Here is an 18,445-nt window from a genome sequence, read left to right as displayed (position 1 = left end):
TATACCACCATTTATAAACACCACTGTTGTTAGGTTATGTTAACACATTTTTGGTTTTATAGAAAAATAACACACATATAGACACACACACACACACACACACACACACACACACACACACACACACACACACACAAACACACACACACACCACATTAAGAACGCAAAGCAGCTCTGGCTTTGTCCAAGATGTCCTTTCTTATCCTTGGATAGTTTGGGTGTGCATCCAAGACCTGAAAGAAAAAGATTCTCAGTTATTCAACTTTTGATGTCACTTTTTAATTCAGAAGACCTCATGAAGATTTCACTCACTTTATGGCAAACATCTATGGCATCAACATGTCGCTTTGCTTTTAAATAGTTGAAAGCAAGTTTGTACCCTGTAACAAATACTCAAATTTTAATTTCAACACATTTAAGAATCAAGGAGTCAGCAAAAAGAACTGAAGCACATACCAATTGTTGGATTGGTCTGATTGCCATACTTCCAAGCCAGTTCATAGTTCATGGCTGCATCCCTGAAAGATTGCTCCTTCTCCATGATGTAACCCATGTATTCATAAGCTTTGCAGCATGACTATGGAAAATAAATAGATAGTAATGAGTTTTGCAACAACATTATTTTTCAGAATACTGTTACAACAACTGAATGAATTACACTTGCAGAGCAAAACAAGTATATTAAACTACAAGGAGGGATGTAGCAACCAATTATCTCCTTAATCAAAGGTTCTCTTTATGATATTAGGAAAAAAGATTTCAGAGACCTACTTCAGATATCTGAAGTACACATTTTTTGGAGGATTCATGCCTCCATATCTTGAAGAAAACACATTTTTCCTTCTTTTTATAAAGACTCAACTAAACCTGACAAAAGTGTTCCCTCCAGGTAAAAGCTAAAAATCAAGATCACAGTATCTTAACCACATTTTTTTTTTACCAAAAATGCTAACCTTGTTGTGGCGCAGGCAGCGCTTTAACAGCTCTACTGCCATGTCATATTTGCCGGACTGGATGTATATGTCTGCCAAAAGCAACCAGCTCTTCTCAAACTCATCGGCATCAACAATGTTCCAGTTCATCTTGGCAATGCGTTTCAGCTGGTTCCGAGCTCGAGGGGTCTGTTTGAGGATCATGTAAGCCGTAGCCATCGCCAATAATGCAGGGACGTGGTCTTTCTGCGGTGCGAGAAAATGAGGAAAGGGTCGGTTTTACAATTGTGTAAACATCACAGGGTCTACCACAACCCTGTGGTAGACCCTGGTAGACCACCAGGGTCTACCACCAGGGTGGTAGACCCTGTAGACACAGGGTTGTGTCTACCACAACCCTGACCAGCATACAGATTATGAATGAAAATCGTTTTGGTGTGTTGTGACTTGTCTGTGAAAACACAATAAGTAATACAATGTATATAATATAAAGGTCCATTTTTAGCAGTGTAGACAAGTGTAGACTTTTGGATGTTTTCACAGTTATGTGTACCAAGGTGTGTGCCCATGTGGACATTAGTGCACATGTGTGTGGATTGATATGGACTCTTGTGTACAATTAATCCGGTCCGTCAGGTTTTTGCACACCTCTGTGTTTGCGATCTCAATGAACACTCCGAGTGCTTTCTCCACGTTGGTTTTCTGCTTGGTAGCCAGGTAACAGTAATGCTCAAGGATACGCAGCTGTGTGTGGCCTTGAGAAGTCTGAGGCTTTAACTCCTTCAACAGCTTCTCTGCTGTTCGGACTGCCAGCTGCTCTGACTCCTGCTTCTCTGTGGAGTTCCTGATATGGCAAATAATTAATCAGTACACAAAGCACCAAGTTCACTTAATTTGCTTCAAACCCCTTAACCAAACAAGTGGAGTGGAGCATGACACACTGACTGTGTTTGCATGTGTGAAGGTTGCTACTACTAATAACCTTCAAATGGCACAGTATTTACACACATTTACAATGGCTTTGGTTTCACCAAGTTTTCTTCAAATTGTTTGAAAATATTTACATCGTAATTTTATATTATGCTTTGGCCAATAATAAAATACAATTATTTGGTGCCTCTGTATTTACTCACCCCATGTCTCCATCCAGATTCTCAAACACCTCACCGCCCATCGTCTCATTATCCGGGTTTAAGCAAATCTCAATCATGTTGTACACTGCATTCTGACCCCAGTCGTTGTCTTTACGAGCCTTATTGAAGTGACGCAAACCCTCGTTGGGTTCCCCAGTGTACCTGAGACATACAGTATAGTATTACAGGATAGCTATAATAATTTGTAAAAAAAACAACAATACATTTCTGTTTATTTTTTATTTTTTGTCATAATTTCTAAGTACACCATGTATATAATGTTCTAATAAGTACTGAGCTGACCAAATAAAATGTTCCAGTTTTTTTTATTATTTTTATAGGGTTCTATTAAGAACTACTACTGTTTTCGTCGCTCTTTATCCTTACCACAAGTAAAGGCCTCGGCAGTAGTTGTACCCTGGATCAAACTTAGCCCTCGGTGAATGTTTTTCAGCCATGTCCAGAAACCTGGAAATCTCTTCCAGTTTGCCAGCTCGGCGCAACAGGTCAATCAGCCGGGACAGTGTTGGATAGTTATCTGAAGGAGATTAGGCATGGGTAAGTCATGAAAACAAAGACCACACACAGCAGGCCAGCACATAACTCTATACTCAGGTTTCTCTCATCACTCATCCCATCTCATTGTAATGGAGATAAAACTTTCACACCTGGTTTCCTCTCCAGCAGCTGCTGAAAGTGGAAAACTGCCTGCTCGTAGTCCTGTTTCCTGAACATCAGATCAGCCATCATCTATAGACACAAAACAGAGAACACAGATGAATTTTGGCTTGTAGACAAAATGATATCAAGCAAGTAGAGAGGTATTAAAAGACTGACAAGCGTTGCTGCTTCGTTGACTGGGTCATTCTTCAGGATGACACCACACTGCTGTTGGCAAGCCTCGACATCATCTAGAGTTAAATACAACTGGGCTAGCTCCAACATCACCTGTTTTAACAAAAAGACAACTCAAAGTAAAAAAAACAAAAGAACAATTGATAGCACATAATTAACACTGCCACATATTATGATAAAAAATATATATACAGAACACAATAGCAAACTTTTTAAATTGTAATAATCATCAGATCATTTAAAACACTTCCTATTAAACATCCCACAAGAAACCCCATCACCCCCACAACGAGAATTGAAAAACTCGTGAGACACAGCTGCAGCGAGAGGAGCACACTGCGCACACTGATTTAACCGTGCTGACCTTGCTGTCACTCTCACAGTACACAAGCGCTTCTTTGTAGAACTTGACGGCTCTCTCATAGCCACGCTGGTGGCTGCAGTGCTTGGCAATTTCGGCACAGATCTCAGATGCGAGTTGCTTCTGCATGGGCACTGCGTCGGGCTGCTCCAATTGAACACGCTTCAGCACCTTTGCCTGCACATCTCTCGCCTGACACAAACACAGCAGTCAATAATAATAACCATACTTTTAGGAATTAGCTGGATCACACAAACAACCGATCAGTAAAAAATGACAGCAGACTTACACGATGTAGCGAAAGCAAAGCCTCGTCATTTTTATTGACTTTGCTCTGAATCTTGGCCAGCAGTACGAGGTAACGGCAGTCCGCTGCCAGCAAAGGCAGTTCATTCACTAAAAAAAAATAAAATTAGAAGGAAACTAGTTAAAAGATGTTTAAACATCTGCTGTAAACGTTTGGCTGCATGCAAAGCTATTGTGTTTTTGTGTTTGCGCAAGGTCTCACCAGGGTCGTGCGAGAGAGCCTCGTAAAGAACTTTCTCACAGCGTTCATACTGTCTTAGCTTCATAAGCAGTTCAGCCAGATCATGGCGCAAGAAGCGTTGCTGACCATTCTTAAGAGCAGCCTCGTAATAGTTTATGGCCTGCAAAAAATCTCAGATTTATACTGATGGCAAAGTGGGTTAGAAGGTGACAGACACCAATGATTGTCAAAACAAAAACTATATTATTTATACAATATTCTATCACAACCAAGATCACTTTAGTTTTAAGGACATAGAATTATATATAGAGGTACATGTTAAGACATAAGTAAACTTTAAAAGTAAGAAATTAGCAAAGAACTCAAATACATATTAGACCTATTGAGGGGAAAAAAATCAGCAGAAAACGAAGATTGCAGTGTAGCAACAAGTAATAATTTAGTGTCGTGGAAGAATCTTCCAATATTTAGAAGCAAGTGTACTAAATAATCTACCAGACATACAGATGAGTATATGGAGAAGTGAGAAGGCTGCTAAGACATTAAAAGATATAAAAGGGCAAGCTAGAAGAGTAAGTAGTAGCAAGGCTATTAGGTATTTTGTAGATATAAATAATTCCTAAAAACATTGAATAACATGGGCAAACTGCTACATGTTTGGTGTTTAATGTACAGAAATGTAATGTAATGTACAGAATGTAATGTAATGTACAGAAATGTAAAAGATGTGTTGCTGAAATCTGAATATTACTCATTTTTATTGTTTGGTTTAATTTCTTGGTGTCTAACAGAAGCAGATTTGTTGTCTTTGTGCATTATTCACTCATTTTTATCATTCGAATGGTCAAATAGACCAAACATGCTGACACAGTGTTTTATAGATGATTGTAGGCTGAGCTGCTTGCACATGGAGGTCATTCAATATCATGTTCAATATAAAATGTATGACTCTGGTAACTAATTCAAGGTAAGCACGTTTTATTTCTGTTTCATAAATGACGGTATGCAAAATTTCAAGGCTGAGATGTATACATCGCAGAAGAGGATGTTTTTGGTTTTTTGATGAACGTATAATAAAAATCGAGTCTCATCCTGATCTTACCTTAACATAGTTATGGGTCTTGACAAGTGCTTTTCCAATCTTGGTAGCCACAGCACCATCTTTAGGGCTCCTCTTTAAAGCCTGTTCATAAACCTCAATAGCCAGCTCAGGCTGAGAGATCACAAGTCAGATGTTCATTATACAATAGTAAACATAAGAGCTTGCAAACCTGATATTCCTGATTAAGCCACTCCACTAAATAAACTTAAACACCTTAATTGTAAATATTTGTACAGCAGATTTTTAGCAAATATTGACTCATTTTTTTCCTGATGGCACACGTCGCATTCATTGCAAATTATTGGTTTCTACCCATTTCAAAGAACATAAAAAAGATGAAGGGTATATATAATACATAAGATAATTTAATACTAACCTCTTGGATGTTCATATAGGCATCGCCTAATAGTAAGTATGTATGAGAGCTGGGCATCTTTTCCACCAAATCCCTGTTAATATATTAAAGAAAACAAAATTGAGACTGAAAAGTCAAAGAGTCAGGAGGCATGTCTTTGTTTCCATTATATGCATTTGAGCATGAGAGGTTGAGATTATATTAACTCTAGTATATAATCAAAAATAACATTATAATTCTGTCTTGATCAGGTCATAGTGGATTTGAAGCACAGTACAGTGTGTGTGCAATAACAGTGAATTCACCATGGTTAGGACCCCTATCCATTGCAGAGCATTAATATAACAGCATTACTAATCTTATATTTTATTGATATATGCCTGTACAGGTAAATATTTAGTTGTAGTATACAATTGCCCTGTACCTATAGCAGCTAACATACTGCCTTTTCTCTTTCCTGTGGTTCAGGTAGATGTCAGCCATTTTCTCTGTGGCCTGCACAAAGTAGGGCTGCTCTTGTGTAATGTTTCTAAGCATGCTCAGTGCGAGCTCCGTGTCCCCCCGCAACAAGGCGAGGTCGGCGTTCGCTATGGTGACGCGCAGTTCCTCAAGAGTTCCCGTAAAATCATTTATGGCATCCTGCATCACTTTAGCTGCCTCGTGCTGTGATGAATGCAACAAAAAGACACCAGATTTTTGGCTGCATTATAAAAAATCCTTTGGAATAGATTAGATTATGAACTTAAGCACAAAAAAAATCTTCATACTGTTACATCGGTAGCCAAATTACGTTAACCCCTCATTACCCCAAGTGTTACCTGTTCTCCATTGAGCCAGAGTGCTTCTGCCAACTCCAGATACACAGAAACACAGTCTGCTGTGCTGAGTTCAACTCTCCTGGCTTTGGTTTTGGCAGAGGAGCCTAGTCTTTTCACTCCTGGCAAACTCATTGCCAATTGAAGTGTCTGAATGGCCTCCTGCAGCTCACCCATTTTTCTTTGTGTTTGAGCTTTTATCAGGTGATACAGAGGGTGCTCCCTTACCTGTTACACACACACACACACACACACACACACACACAAGTAGAGCATAAGGGATTGTGTTTTTTTTTTTAGGAATTCATAGTATAAAGAGGAATTAAATAAGAGGAACAGCTATTTACAGCAAATAGTTATCTGACTGGGGTTCCTTAAAAAAATTTAAATAGTTGAGATCATTTTAATCAGTGTTTGTAACTTGTGTATATATATATATATATATATATATATATATATATATATATATATATATATATATATATATATATATATATATATATATATATATATATTTTTTTTTTTTTTTTTTTTTTTTTTTTTTTGTATATGCAATCATTGTTATCCTGGGGGGAATCCATTGTCACCTCAAAGTTATGGCTGAGACAGAGCTCTAACGACTGAGAAGAAAGTTTGAAGTTGCCCTGGAGGAGATGGATTTGTGCCATGAGAAGGTGGGCATCTGCAAAAGAGGGCTTCTGTTCCAAACAATGTTGCAGACTGCTCTGTGCTGCCTCTATGCTCCCTGAACAAGACAAAAACACCCGCAAGGGTTATATGACCTAATGTTGTGTTTATCATAGAAAGAAAAACTACGAAAACTATTGAATTGAACTCTGATCTTGAATTTAAACATTCACCTGACAGAAACCTGACTTTTGCCATCAGGAACACTGCATGGAGGAGTCCAGGGACAATCTTGATCACTGTGTCCAACACAGCTGCACAATGCTGTAGCTGAGGAGCAGGAGCCTGGCCCTGGGCTGGAGGCTATAACACAAGCAAAATATAAAAAAAAAAAATTATAATAATTACCTTAATGAAGTAAATACTTTGTCTAGCAGGGTTCTTAAGCCTTTTGTAGTCAGCGACCCCATAGAGAAGCCTGCAAGTTTTATTTTATTTTTAATTTTTTAATGAAATTTTCACCCATAAAAACTTAAATTTGTCATTAAATTCCATTCACTGTTCATTATAAACAGTAATACATGACAGTTGTGGTTTCCATAACTGTAAGAAAAAAAAACTGAAAATCACTGACCCAATGACTATAGTTCACAATTCCCTAGGATCTCCAGACCCCACTTTGAGAACAATGGTTCTAGAGGACCATGAACAATTTATTATTTAAATGTGCATCCCCACACATTTTGCTTGATGGTCTCTCACCTGTGCTTAACAATACAAATAAGATGCTGCCAAATTGAAGAAAACCTGCACTGGTCTCTTCCAGGTTGACCCACACAGCAGGAGGCATTGTGTGTGACTACTGTATATCTGGAAGTTGACTTACTTAAGGACCCTGGGTCACTTCTGCTCAATGAGCATGTTAACCTTTGAGCTTGCAACTCAAAGAGAATTCTAGTAAGAAAACAATGTTTAGTCTTTGGAATCCCATGAAAAACACACACAATTGTTTTACATATAGTTTGGGAAAATAAATGTTTAACCACAAAACAGGTTACCCAACTACATATTATAAAACATTGATTGTAATCATGTTTTAGTTTGCACACTGTGTGAGACGGACCTTGGCAGGACAGAGCACCAGGTACTCCTTTGCGATCTCCAGCAGGAAGTCTGGGTTTAGTTTCTCATAGTATTCGACACTGAGTGGCAGGCCTTGTAGAGTGGAGAAGTGCATGTCCACAGTGGCATTCAGCAGGTTGGTCACCTCATCCTGAGACTTCCGTTTCCCAATGGCCAGGACCGCTCGCAAATACTGCAGCTCCTAATGCAGTTATGAACAAAACACCTAAGGACGTTTGTCAAAACTTTGTTGAAAGTCCAGATAATATCTACCCATATCACTTGGGTTCGCTTGCTTTAGTGCACTCTCACTTTAATTAACTCTGTTCTTACATTACGTACATCCCAACCTCATATCTATCACATCTACCTCATATGTATCACACCTTAAATCTGCTATGTCTGATGTCTACTTTTTATTTATGTTTAACGTTACACTTGCTGTTTTACTCTCTATGCAGCTAAATAGTAACTGGGGACGTAACTGTAAAGTGTTCTTACTTCTGCAGCTATGCTGAACACATACTGTGTCTGACTGATGTCATCAAAAAACAGCCTCACATGTCTGAATGGAAGACGTTATACACCAGAGATTACTCCTTCACATAAAACACAAGCGGCTGCATCAGTGAATTATAGCTGCGTATGAATGATTTAAAGAGGATTTAATGAGGACTGCCTAAAGCATTGAGCAAAACAACAAACCACTGCAAAATGTATATGATTCAGCATTACCCTTTTAAAGTGTGCACAACAAAGTTGATGCATGGGAATGTCTAATTACTAATAAAATTAATTAAGGATAAAAAAAAAAAATAATAATAATATAGTATAATAATAAGGAAAATTTGGTGCTTTGGACTGTTGAGCCGTTTTTGGTGACTTACCGCTGATTTGCCAATGGACTGCTGAATTTCAGTAAGAAACTCGAGCTGCTGCTCAGCATCCTGCAGGTGACCCTCCTTCAATTGGCAGTGAATAATACCTGCAGAACATGGAGGTTGGATCACTCCGACTAACACAACATCATTCACCTGAACTTCAGGAGATTGCAAGTTTAGATCCTGACAATATGTACTCTTTCCCCTCATAATTATAGTGATACCTGTTACCGGTAATTGTAGATATCTGCATGTATGAGGAAGAGGGGAGATAGTGCTCTCTATCAAGAATATTACACTGTATTAAATAATACCAGCAGCTAATGAGCAGTTTGGCTGTCTTCATGTGCCTCATATGAAGCATGCATAAGCCTTCATGATGCCATTGGTTGGTATTCGATGAGGCCAAAGGTGACCATTATATTCATATGAGCTTGTGCCTGGATTTAGTCCCTATCTGCTGTTATAATAGTTTCCTTTTTTTTGAGACCATTTCAAGGGTGTTTGTGTATACCTTAAAATGCCCAATTAAAAATTAAGTCAAGTCAAGTCAAGTTTATTTGTATAGCGCTTTTCACAACAGACATTGTCTCAAAGCAGCTTTACAGAAAACAACAGTAATTAATAACGTATGATGATATCAACTCAGCTATTAGGGTTGCATAAGCCAGTGCACTCTTAGTGCCGGGCCCAAGCCCAGGTAAATGGGGAGGGTTACGTTAGGAAGGGCATCCAGTGTAAAACGTGCCAAATCAAATATGCGGATCACAAATCAGAATTTCATAGGGGATTGGTCGAGGTCCGGGTTACAACCACCACAGGTATTGTTAGCCAACAGGGTAGCGGTGGAAATTAAGCTACTGTTGGATAAAAAGGAGAGGAGGAAGAAGTCTACAGAGGCGACAGGGAAAGGAGAAGTGGAGAAGAGTGGAGGTTCGGGTTGGTACATTAAATGTTGGTACTATGACTGGTAAAGGGAGAGAATCAGCTGACATAATGGAGAGGAGAAAGGTCGATATGTTGTGTGTTTGGGAGACCAAAGCGAAAGGGAGTAAGGCCAGGAACATTGGAGGTGGTTTAAACTGTTCCATAATGGTGTGGATGGAAAGAGAAATGGTGTAGGGGTGATCTTGAAGAAAGAGTACAGTAAGAGTGTAGTTGAGGTGAAGAGAGTTTCTGATGTTAAAGTTGAAGGGTTGATGATACTGTCATCAGTGCTTATGCTCAACAAGTGGGCTGTGAGATGGAGGAGAAGGAAAAATTTTGGAGTGAATTAGATGAAGTGGTAGATGGGGTACCTAAGAAAGAACTATTGGTGAATAGGCATGTAGGTGAAGGGAACAGAGGTGATAAGGAGGTGGCAAAAGCCAAGGAAAAGGCATATTAGGAGATGTATGTGATGTTGGACACTAAGGAAGGAAAAAAGGATTTATACTGATGAGAGACCGAGCTGGGAAGAATTTGCTGCAAGTTAGAGCAATAAAGGATTGAAATGGAAGTGTGTTGACTAGTGAGGAGAGTGTGTTAGAGATGGAGGGAATATTTTGAGCAGCTGATGAACAGGGAAATTAAAGAAAGAGAGAAGGTTGGATGGAGTGGTGCGGTTGCAGGGAGAAGTGGAGAAGGTGGAGGTGTTCAGGTACCTGGGGTCAACAGTGCAAAGTAATGGAGAATGTGTTAGAGAAGTGAAGAAAAGAGTGCAGGCAGGGTGGAGTGGGTGGAGAAGAGTGACAGGAGTGATTTGTGATAGAAGGGTATCTGCAAGAGTGAAAGGGAAAGTGGTGAGACCTGCGATGTTGTATGGATTAGAGACAGTGGCATTGAGTAAAAGACAGGAGGCGAAGCTGGAGGTAGCAGAGCTGAAGATGTTGAGGTTTGAATTGGGAGTGACGAGGATAGACAGGATTAGAAACGACAGCGCATGAAGGAAGTTTTGGGGACAAAATGAGAGAGGCCCAATTGTGATGGTTTGGACATGCAGGTTTTGTGTGTGCAGAAGAGGGACATGGGGTATATCGGTAGAAAAATGCTGAGGATGGAAGAAAAGAGTAAGGCCAAGGAGGAGGTTAATGGATGGTGAGGGAAGACATGCAGTTGGTTTGAAAGAAGCAGATGTAGAGGACAGAGTAGTATGGAGACGGATGATCCGCTGTGGCGACCCCTAATGGGAGCAGCCGAAAGAAGAAGAAGAAGATTAACGTATGATGATATCAATGTAATGTCATATTGACTTGTCCTACAATATTAAAACCAAATCAGGCTGCAAGTCCTGGTCACTTTATTTATTTACTTAAAAATCTCAAAGATTCATTGGGTAAGTGTTGATTATTTACCAGGCAAACATAGTTTAATATTTTATTACGCATTACATTGTTTACAACATTTCATTTATCCCATCTTAGGTTCCAAATCTCTGAGCATCTCTCACTTTTATCTGACTATTAGAGAGATAAAACTTGATTCTGCTAAAGTTGAAGTAAAAGTACACTATATGGACAAAAGCATTGGGACATCTGACCTTCCCTGCCATATGTGGATCTTCTCCAAACTGTTACCACAAACCTGAAGGCACACAAATGTATCGGACGTCTTTGAATGCGGTATAATAAAACTTTGCGTTCACTTGCACTTAAATCTGTTTCTGCATGGCAATGTCCCTGTGCACAAAGTGAGCTCAATGAAGACATTGTTCACATGGTTTGGAGAGGAAGATCTTGAGTGGCCTGCTTTGATCTCAACACCACTGAACACCTTTGGGATGAATTGGAACACTGACTGCACCCCAGGCCTCCTCACCCTACATCAGTACCTGCCTTTACTAACACCCTTGTGGCTGATTTGAACACAAATGTCCAAAAGCACACTCCAAAGTCTAGAAAAACATCTTCACAGAAAAGTGGACTGAATTATATGTGCAAATGTATAATGCGATGCTCAAAAAGCACAAACCCTACTTATGACCAGGTGTCCACAAACCTTTGGTAATATAGTGTTTATTAACTTTCTTGTGACTTGTCTCGAGAGTTAAGGAGAAATTGATTCACTGAAATAAATGAATTCTTACCTATCAGAGCAGAGACACTGCTCTCATCAAACTTCATGGCAGTTTTGTACCACTTTATGGCTTCCTTGACTCTGCCCTGAAGGACCAACAGGTAACCCAGTTCAGTGGCCAGTTCTGCATCACCCGACACCAGGGAGAATGCTCTCTCAACTAGAGCATGTGTGTGCTGCAGAACCTTCTCTGCTCTTCCACACTGTAGACAGGATTACAGTATCAATGAGGAGAATACAGTGCACTATAGCGACTATATAAATCTTAAAATGTATATCACAATGTTCACGATGTATAGGTGTACTAGAAAAACGGCAATTAAAATATAAAAATATACACTATTATATTCATTTACTTATTACTTTTTTATTCTGAAGATTTTGCTGAATCTTCTCTAAATTAATGCAGCTTAAATGAATAATTTTTAAGTTTTGAATAAACTAACACAGGCATGGACAGATATTGATGCTTCATGCTAATGTATGTTTATCACTGGTGAAACCATAGTCAACATACGTAGAGCATGATGACATGTTTTAAAGGTCATATATTTATGTTTTTCAAATAACTTGTTCATGCCTATTAGTCAAATGGGAAAAAGAACTTAGAAAATCCACAGGTTCCCATCACTTCTCTTTTTATGCACTGAGACAGTTGCTCATACAGTCAAGCCTGTTTACGTTTTCAGATGACAAGGCAGATTGTAAAAATACTCTTGTAAATGTTTGAAAGTAATTATGGTGTTTTTAAATTACAGACATTTCCAGGACACCAATCTGAGCTTTTGCTATGTTTCCACACGGACGGTTTTAATTGCGGGATGTGTGCATCATGGCGGATTTTGGTGCTTGATTTGAAACTTGGGGCATCAGTAAAACAAATGTGATTAAAAATTATTTTTCTTTTAAGTTTTTTTTTTTTAAATATATATCTGAGTAAAGAAAGGACGTCGCGAGTGAATGTGTGTCGCTGAAGGTTTTACTTTAGGCTCTTTTATTAATTTTTTTAGAAAAATGGTCAAACAGAAATGAAATAAAATTTGTGCCGTTAAAATGAATTTGCGTTAAGGTTTTATTAATGTGTTCATTTTGACAGGCCATTTTATAATGTACTATTTTAAAAATATGTAAGAATATGCTTAACTATGACTATGAATTACTAAGAGACCTTACCCCTCGAGTGAAAGCTAAAGACATTCGGTAAAGAAGCTCTGGGTTATTAGGCTCTTGAGAGTCCAGGTTGCTGATAAGGGTCAACAACTGCTTCACTGACTGTAAACACAGAATACAGATTTTAATAATCTTTTGTCTCATTTAAATAAAAAAAATTCTGATTTTATCTATAAGAGTTGCTGTCAGACCTCCTCGATGTCTCCTTCTCTGCAGAGCGAGTACAGTGCAAGCATTCGCAATCCATCCAGGTTGCTTCTGTCTTTCTGAAGAAGTCTAAAGATAAACATTTGCAAATCGTTAGCATGGAGTACTCTTTATATAGAAAAGTTTCTGTCCCCACAAAAAAAAGGCTAAAACCTTTTAAACTATGCTACTGTAACCAAATATATTGTATATTTAAGGTCACTAAAAAAAAAAATCAAGACATTACTTGTTAAGATTTGATCCTTTCATCTTAAAGGCATTCTTGTACTGAATAGATTGTTTGTTTTGGGGCTTCCTTAAAAATGTTTTTCTAAATTCATGCAACATGCACTACAATACAATAACAGACCTGGCCAAGGGATTTTCATTCTGCTAATCATCCTTAAGGCAAGATCATTTCAAAATGGGGAAGAATGAGTAGTTTTTTCTTTCAGGATCTAGTAGATTGGCACTACCAAATCCTAAACCACAGAGTGAATGGTTGTGCCCCCCCACATAGCAGTTCACTCTTAGAAATGTGTGGCTTTTGGGCTCAGCCTCAAAGGCGCCTTTGATTCTACCTCCCACTGGCCCTCATCCAACAGGGAGCAGAGAACAGAACAATGGCCCAGTCTTTCAGCCTGAATCTGTGGCATCACATTTGATTTTCATTTAGACTCAAACACAGACTGACTCCCACGGCCCTGCCTTGGCCTAATGACTTTTCAGTGTTTTTGTGTTTGTCTGTTTTGAAATCAGAAACATACAACAGACTCAGTTTATTCAAACCAGCATATAAATGTACATTTAATCCAGTAGAAATAACCTGTTGAGCTGATGCCAAAACCAAACAAAGCAGTGAAAGAGGTGATACCTCTGAGCAGCATCCAAAGTCTGTTCCCAGTCCTGCAGGTTCAACAGAAGCTTCATCTTCTTCACTAGAGCAGGTGTGAATGATGGGTAGCTGACAATGACCTGGTTAACCGTCTCTAAGGCACCAGAGTAATTCTGGCGTACCTCATTATACTGCACCTGAAAGGAAACAAGAGGTATAATAGAAATCCAAGTCTCTGAAATGAGATCATGTCAAACATAATTGTGAGAATCTGACAAATGCCTCCTTCCTTCTTGGAGTATTAATTAATAGTAAGAAATAAAAGAGAAAACACTACAGATCATATTTTGCTTTTCATAATTACCTTTCCCATCAGAGCAAAAATATTGATTTTCTCTTTCAGCGCTTCATCAAAGTATTTCCCAGATTTCTTGGTGTAGCCGTCTTTACCAGATGTCAGGTCTACCCAGCCTTTAAGTATCAACCCCTGAAACCCACACAATAGTCACATTTTGACCATGAAGCCCAACAATTTAGGAAATGTGCTTTTCAAATGATGTGTTAAAGTTAACAGTGATCACATGTAAAAAATATTATATTAGATTAAAGCTTAATTTCATGTGACTACAATTAGGTGGTCAGTCATTATGAAGCCCTTGTTTAATAGTAATTCTTCTTCTTCTTCCGGCTTCTCCCATTAGAGGTCGCCACAGCGGATCATATGTCTCCATACTATCCTGTCCTCTACATCTGCTTCTTTCACACCACCTACCTGTATAGTCTTCCCTCACTACATCCATGAACCTCCTCCTTGGCCTTCCTCTTTTCCTCCCTCCTGGTGGCTCTATCCTCAGCATTCTCCTACCATATACCCCATGTCCCTTCTCTGAACATGTCCAACATTCTCCACCCACTCCACCCTGTCTGCACTCTTTTATTCACTTCTCTAACACACTCTCTATTACTTTGCACTGTTTACCCCAGGTACCTGAACTTCTCCACCTTCACCACCTTCTCCCTGCAACCGCACCACTCCACTGCCCTCCCTTTTCACACACATGTACTCTGTCTTGCTCCCACTGACTTTTATTCCTCATCTCTCCAGCGCATACCTCCACCTCTCCAGACTCTTCTCAACCTGCTCCCTACTCTCACCACAAATAACAATATCATCCGCAAACATCATAGTCCACGGAGACTCCTGTCTGACCTCGTCCATCAACCTGTCCATCACTACTGCAAACAGGAAAGGGCTCAGAGCCAATCCTTGATGCAGTCCAACATTCACCTTGAACCAGTCTTTCGTTCTGCACACTTCACTGCTGTCACTCTGTCCTCATACATGTCCTGCACCACCCTCACATACCCTTTGTTTATTAGTAATAAAATATTATAATATCTTGTTTTATTTTATAAAAGATTCATGAGACAATAAAGTCTTCTAAAGTCAAATATGCAAAATTCACTGCTTTCCCGCCGGCCCACCGTACAGTTGTACTTTTATATACAACAATGATATTGTTTGGCATTCTGCTCTTTCTGCCCTATCCATCATTGGAAAGGAATCATTATAGGATCGTTCTGTGAACAGACCAAATGATACTAGAATGTTCCTAAATTTAATCAGCAACAAAACCTAACAAACAATATGTCTATATGGGAATTGAATTATTACATTAAGAGTGAATTGCGACCGAGAAAATTTAATTTGTGCTGCGTGATTTATTAGTTATTTGTGAGAAACTAATTACAGTGACCAAATTGAATTATTGTCATTCTCAATACAGATCAAAATATAGATCTAACCTCTGTGGAGCCATTGGAGATTTTGATCATCCTATCCACATATTCTCTGGCCTTGTCGTTCCGGCCCAGGAGCCAGAGAAACATCCCAGCATGGTACAGCGCTTTGGGCCCGGCGCTCTTACGATTCTCCTTAACCTTCACATCAAGCTCTTGGATGGTGTCTTTGTCTGAAACATTTGCATCCCATTGAATTACATTACTCAACAAAAAATTGTCTTTATGTACCTGATTTCAAGCAATACATATTTATTACTTGTTCCAGGTAAATACACGTTTTTAACGGATTAAAAAACGTGTGATAATGTGAGCAGGTTTTGACACCAGTATTTACCTGGGTTAGGTCTTTTTTTCTGGGCATAGACAAGAGCCATCAGTGCACACAATGATACATCTCTCTTATCCTTCAACTGTTCCAGCTCTTGAATGGCCTCTTGCACTTGATCTACCAAATAAAACAGGAGGAATTTAAACATGAACATGCACAAAATTTAATTCATTATACAGTGCGAATTACTCAAAACTGTAATGTCTTAAACTTTACGTTAAACTAATTTTACATTCCCTATATATTTACTTATATACAGTGACATATTAAAGTGGATAAAGTGGAATAATATAACAAGGCCATCAAACAGCCCCAGTTCAATCGTAAGCTCAGGTTACAGTCTCTGCTTTGAGACCATGTAGAATTCCCCTGGGTTCTCAGGTTTCCTCCAATGTCCCAAAAACATGCATCTAGGTAGACTGGCTTTGCTAAATAGTTTCTGGATATAAATGAGTATATGTATATATGTACATATGTGTATATGTGTGTCATGATGAACTGGCAGCCCTTGTGTATGGGTAAGTATTAGATTCACTAACTCCTGAACAAGATCAAGTGCTGATTAAAAAAAATATAATCACACCTGCAGATGCTTCTAGAAATAATGCATGCTCTGTATCATGTAGAAATACACTGCGTAACCTTTATATAGGTTATAGATCGCAGGAGTTTCAGTTACAAACATTGGTGATAGTGACAAGTGTTTGGCAATGCTGACTGTAAGTTACTGTAATATTTAAATCTATAGATAAGACATCAGTAAATAGGTTTGGAAACTTTGATATCTAAGAGGAAAAAAGCAAGTCGAGTAAGAAGGCCAGTGCAGTTCATGATTAGACCCTTAGAAACAATAATTTAATCGCAACTGTACGGAAAAGCAGCCAGACCCAAAGTCTATCGGGGATTTTGGAGTTAAATAGTGCTCTCCACCATTATCATCCAAAACAAAATTGATGGAATATCGATTGGAAACATTGGAAAAAAAGGTCTTCATCAGTTCCAATGTGCACTAAATCTGATCTGAAAGCCTGCAGTAGCACGATAACGTAGTAAGACACAGTTTCTTTTTGGTTTTTCGTTAATAATTTGTCACCCATCATCTTTTTAACTTAATTGATTTTTTTTTTTAAATGTAAATCCTGCCTTGTATTATTTGTATATTGCCAACATGATCATACATTTTACCACTGGTCTGAGTTAACACCATACGAAAATGTTTTCAGCTTCTCTGGATAGCTGATGCCTTCTTTGTACAGTTCGACCTGTTTGAAGAAACAGTGTGCTCTGCTCAAGATGCCTTTATATTAGATTAGATTAGATTAGATTAGATTCAACTTTATTGTCATTGTGCAAGGTACATGTACAGAGCCAATGAAATGCAGTTAGCATCTAACCAGAAGTGCATATATAGCTTATTTACAAGTGGCAGTGTAATAAATAAGGGTATGAGGTTATACAGAAGGTGTAGTAATATGTACATATAACTGAATAAGGGTATATATAGTGTGGTTTTTTGTTTTTTTATATATAAGTATGATACAGTATGAAGTGGTATGACAGATATAGCTGTACAAAAGGAATGTCATTATGAATATATACATACTAATGTATTATATCAGGATTTTGTAACTGCTGTCTCAGACGAGACCTCAAGTGCGGAGGGGTAGTCAGAGACAGCACTCTTTACTCTATTCAGTTTACCTTGCATGAGAAGTCCATAAGCGTGGAAGAAGGTGTAGATGGAGTTACTGCTGAACTGTCCCTGGGCTTCACTGGAAACTTTTAACACATGATTGGAATATTTCTCCTGGCAGTAGTAAATGATCAGGGCCTGAAAAGATTGAAAGTTTGGGCTTGTTTACACTATTTGAGTCACACATGATTATGCAGACTGGGCTTTTCATATATAGTACTGTACTATATAAACAGAACCAGGTACAAAATTAGATTGTAAGTTTTTATATATACAGACACTCTATGCATGTATGTATGAATGACTGTATGATTTTAACAACATAAAATAAATAACCGGCTGCTTAATCACCATCTGTAAGTCACAAAAAAAATAAAAAATCGTTTCTACTGCATAAAACATTTGACATTTAAAAAAACAAGACATAAACATTAGCATGGGTTGGAGGCAAAAGGCAGAACCGTTAGGATGCAGTAGATTCTGACCTGCGTTATTTCCTCGTCCTCGACCTCAGTCATTTTTGTTCCTGTTTTCAACACAGAAAAATGAAACAGCAAATAGATATTCAATGTAGCACAACGGGAACTGCGTTCTGACTAGATTTTCGCCATCTTGGAGTTCAAGCAAAGCGTCTTAGTAACCAAACAACCGCCGCCATTTGTATCTGGTAACAAGGAAGTGAATAAAAAAAACCTCCTGACCGTTC

The 18,445-nt window shown here is 38.6% G+C and overlaps 1 protein-coding gene across 2 annotated transcripts; it reads right to left on the bottom strand.

Annotated features, from left to right (window-relative positions):
* Nucleotides 1-66: 66 nt before the first annotated feature.
* Nucleotides 67-18,411, bottom strand: ttc21b (tetratricopeptide repeat domain 21B). 2 transcript variants are annotated; one of them, XM_083537981.1, is made up of 30 exons: nucleotides 18,225-18,411; nucleotides 17,748-17,877; nucleotides 16,053-16,163; nucleotides 15,722-15,888; nucleotides 14,280-14,402; nucleotides 13,955-14,112; nucleotides 13,086-13,170; nucleotides 12,898-12,996; nucleotides 11,735-11,927; nucleotides 8,677-8,774; nucleotides 7,791-7,991; nucleotides 6,901-7,030; nucleotides 6,628-6,785; nucleotides 6,044-6,268; nucleotides 5,650-5,888; nucleotides 5,247-5,319; nucleotides 4,871-4,981; nucleotides 3,790-3,928; nucleotides 3,571-3,677; nucleotides 3,285-3,473; nucleotides 2,903-3,013; nucleotides 2,734-2,815; nucleotides 2,453-2,603; nucleotides 2,066-2,227; nucleotides 1,581-1,776; nucleotides 954-1,178; nucleotides 457-577; nucleotides 313-380; nucleotides 145-233; nucleotides 67-95 (listed from the first exon to the last, which is right to left on the bottom strand). In XM_083537981.1, the coding sequence occupies exons 1-29, from the start codon at nucleotides 18,255-18,257 to the stop codon at nucleotides 156-158; spliced, it is 3,963 nt and encodes a 1,320-aa protein (XP_083394107.1). In that variant the 5' UTR covers nucleotides 18,258-18,411; the 3' UTR covers nucleotides 67-95; nucleotides 145-155. The 2 variants fall into 2 exon arrangements, with proteins under 2 accessions (XP_083394107.1, XP_083394106.1); XM_083537980.1 differs by having other exon boundaries at nucleotides 67-233.
* Between the last annotated feature and the right edge of the window lie 34 nt (nucleotides 18,412-18,445).

This window comes from Silurus aristotelis (genome assembly GCF_946808225.1).
Source record: "Silurus aristotelis genome assembly, chromosome: 3".
Taxonomy (NCBI): domain Eukaryota; kingdom Metazoa; phylum Chordata; class Actinopteri; order Siluriformes; family Siluridae; genus Silurus; species Silurus aristotelis.
The sequence above is the reverse complement of the archived record's forward strand: the minus strand, read 5'-3'. Positions and strand labels throughout refer to the sequence as shown.

Bases quoted from the DNA above. Each gene is read 5' to 3' on its own strand.
- ttc21b (XM_083537980.1), bottom strand. From the start codon at position 18,257: ATGACTGAGGTCGAGGACGAGGAAATAACGCAG. The intron at 11,928-12,897 runs GTAAGGTCTCTT...TCCTGTCTACAG, and splicing joins CTTTAGCTTTCACTCGAGGG to TGTGGAAGAGCAGAGAAGGT. The intron at 3,474-3,570 runs GTAAGTCTGCTG...TGTTTGTGTCAG, and splicing joins CTTTGCTTTCGCTACATCGT to GCGAGAGATGTGCAGGCAAA.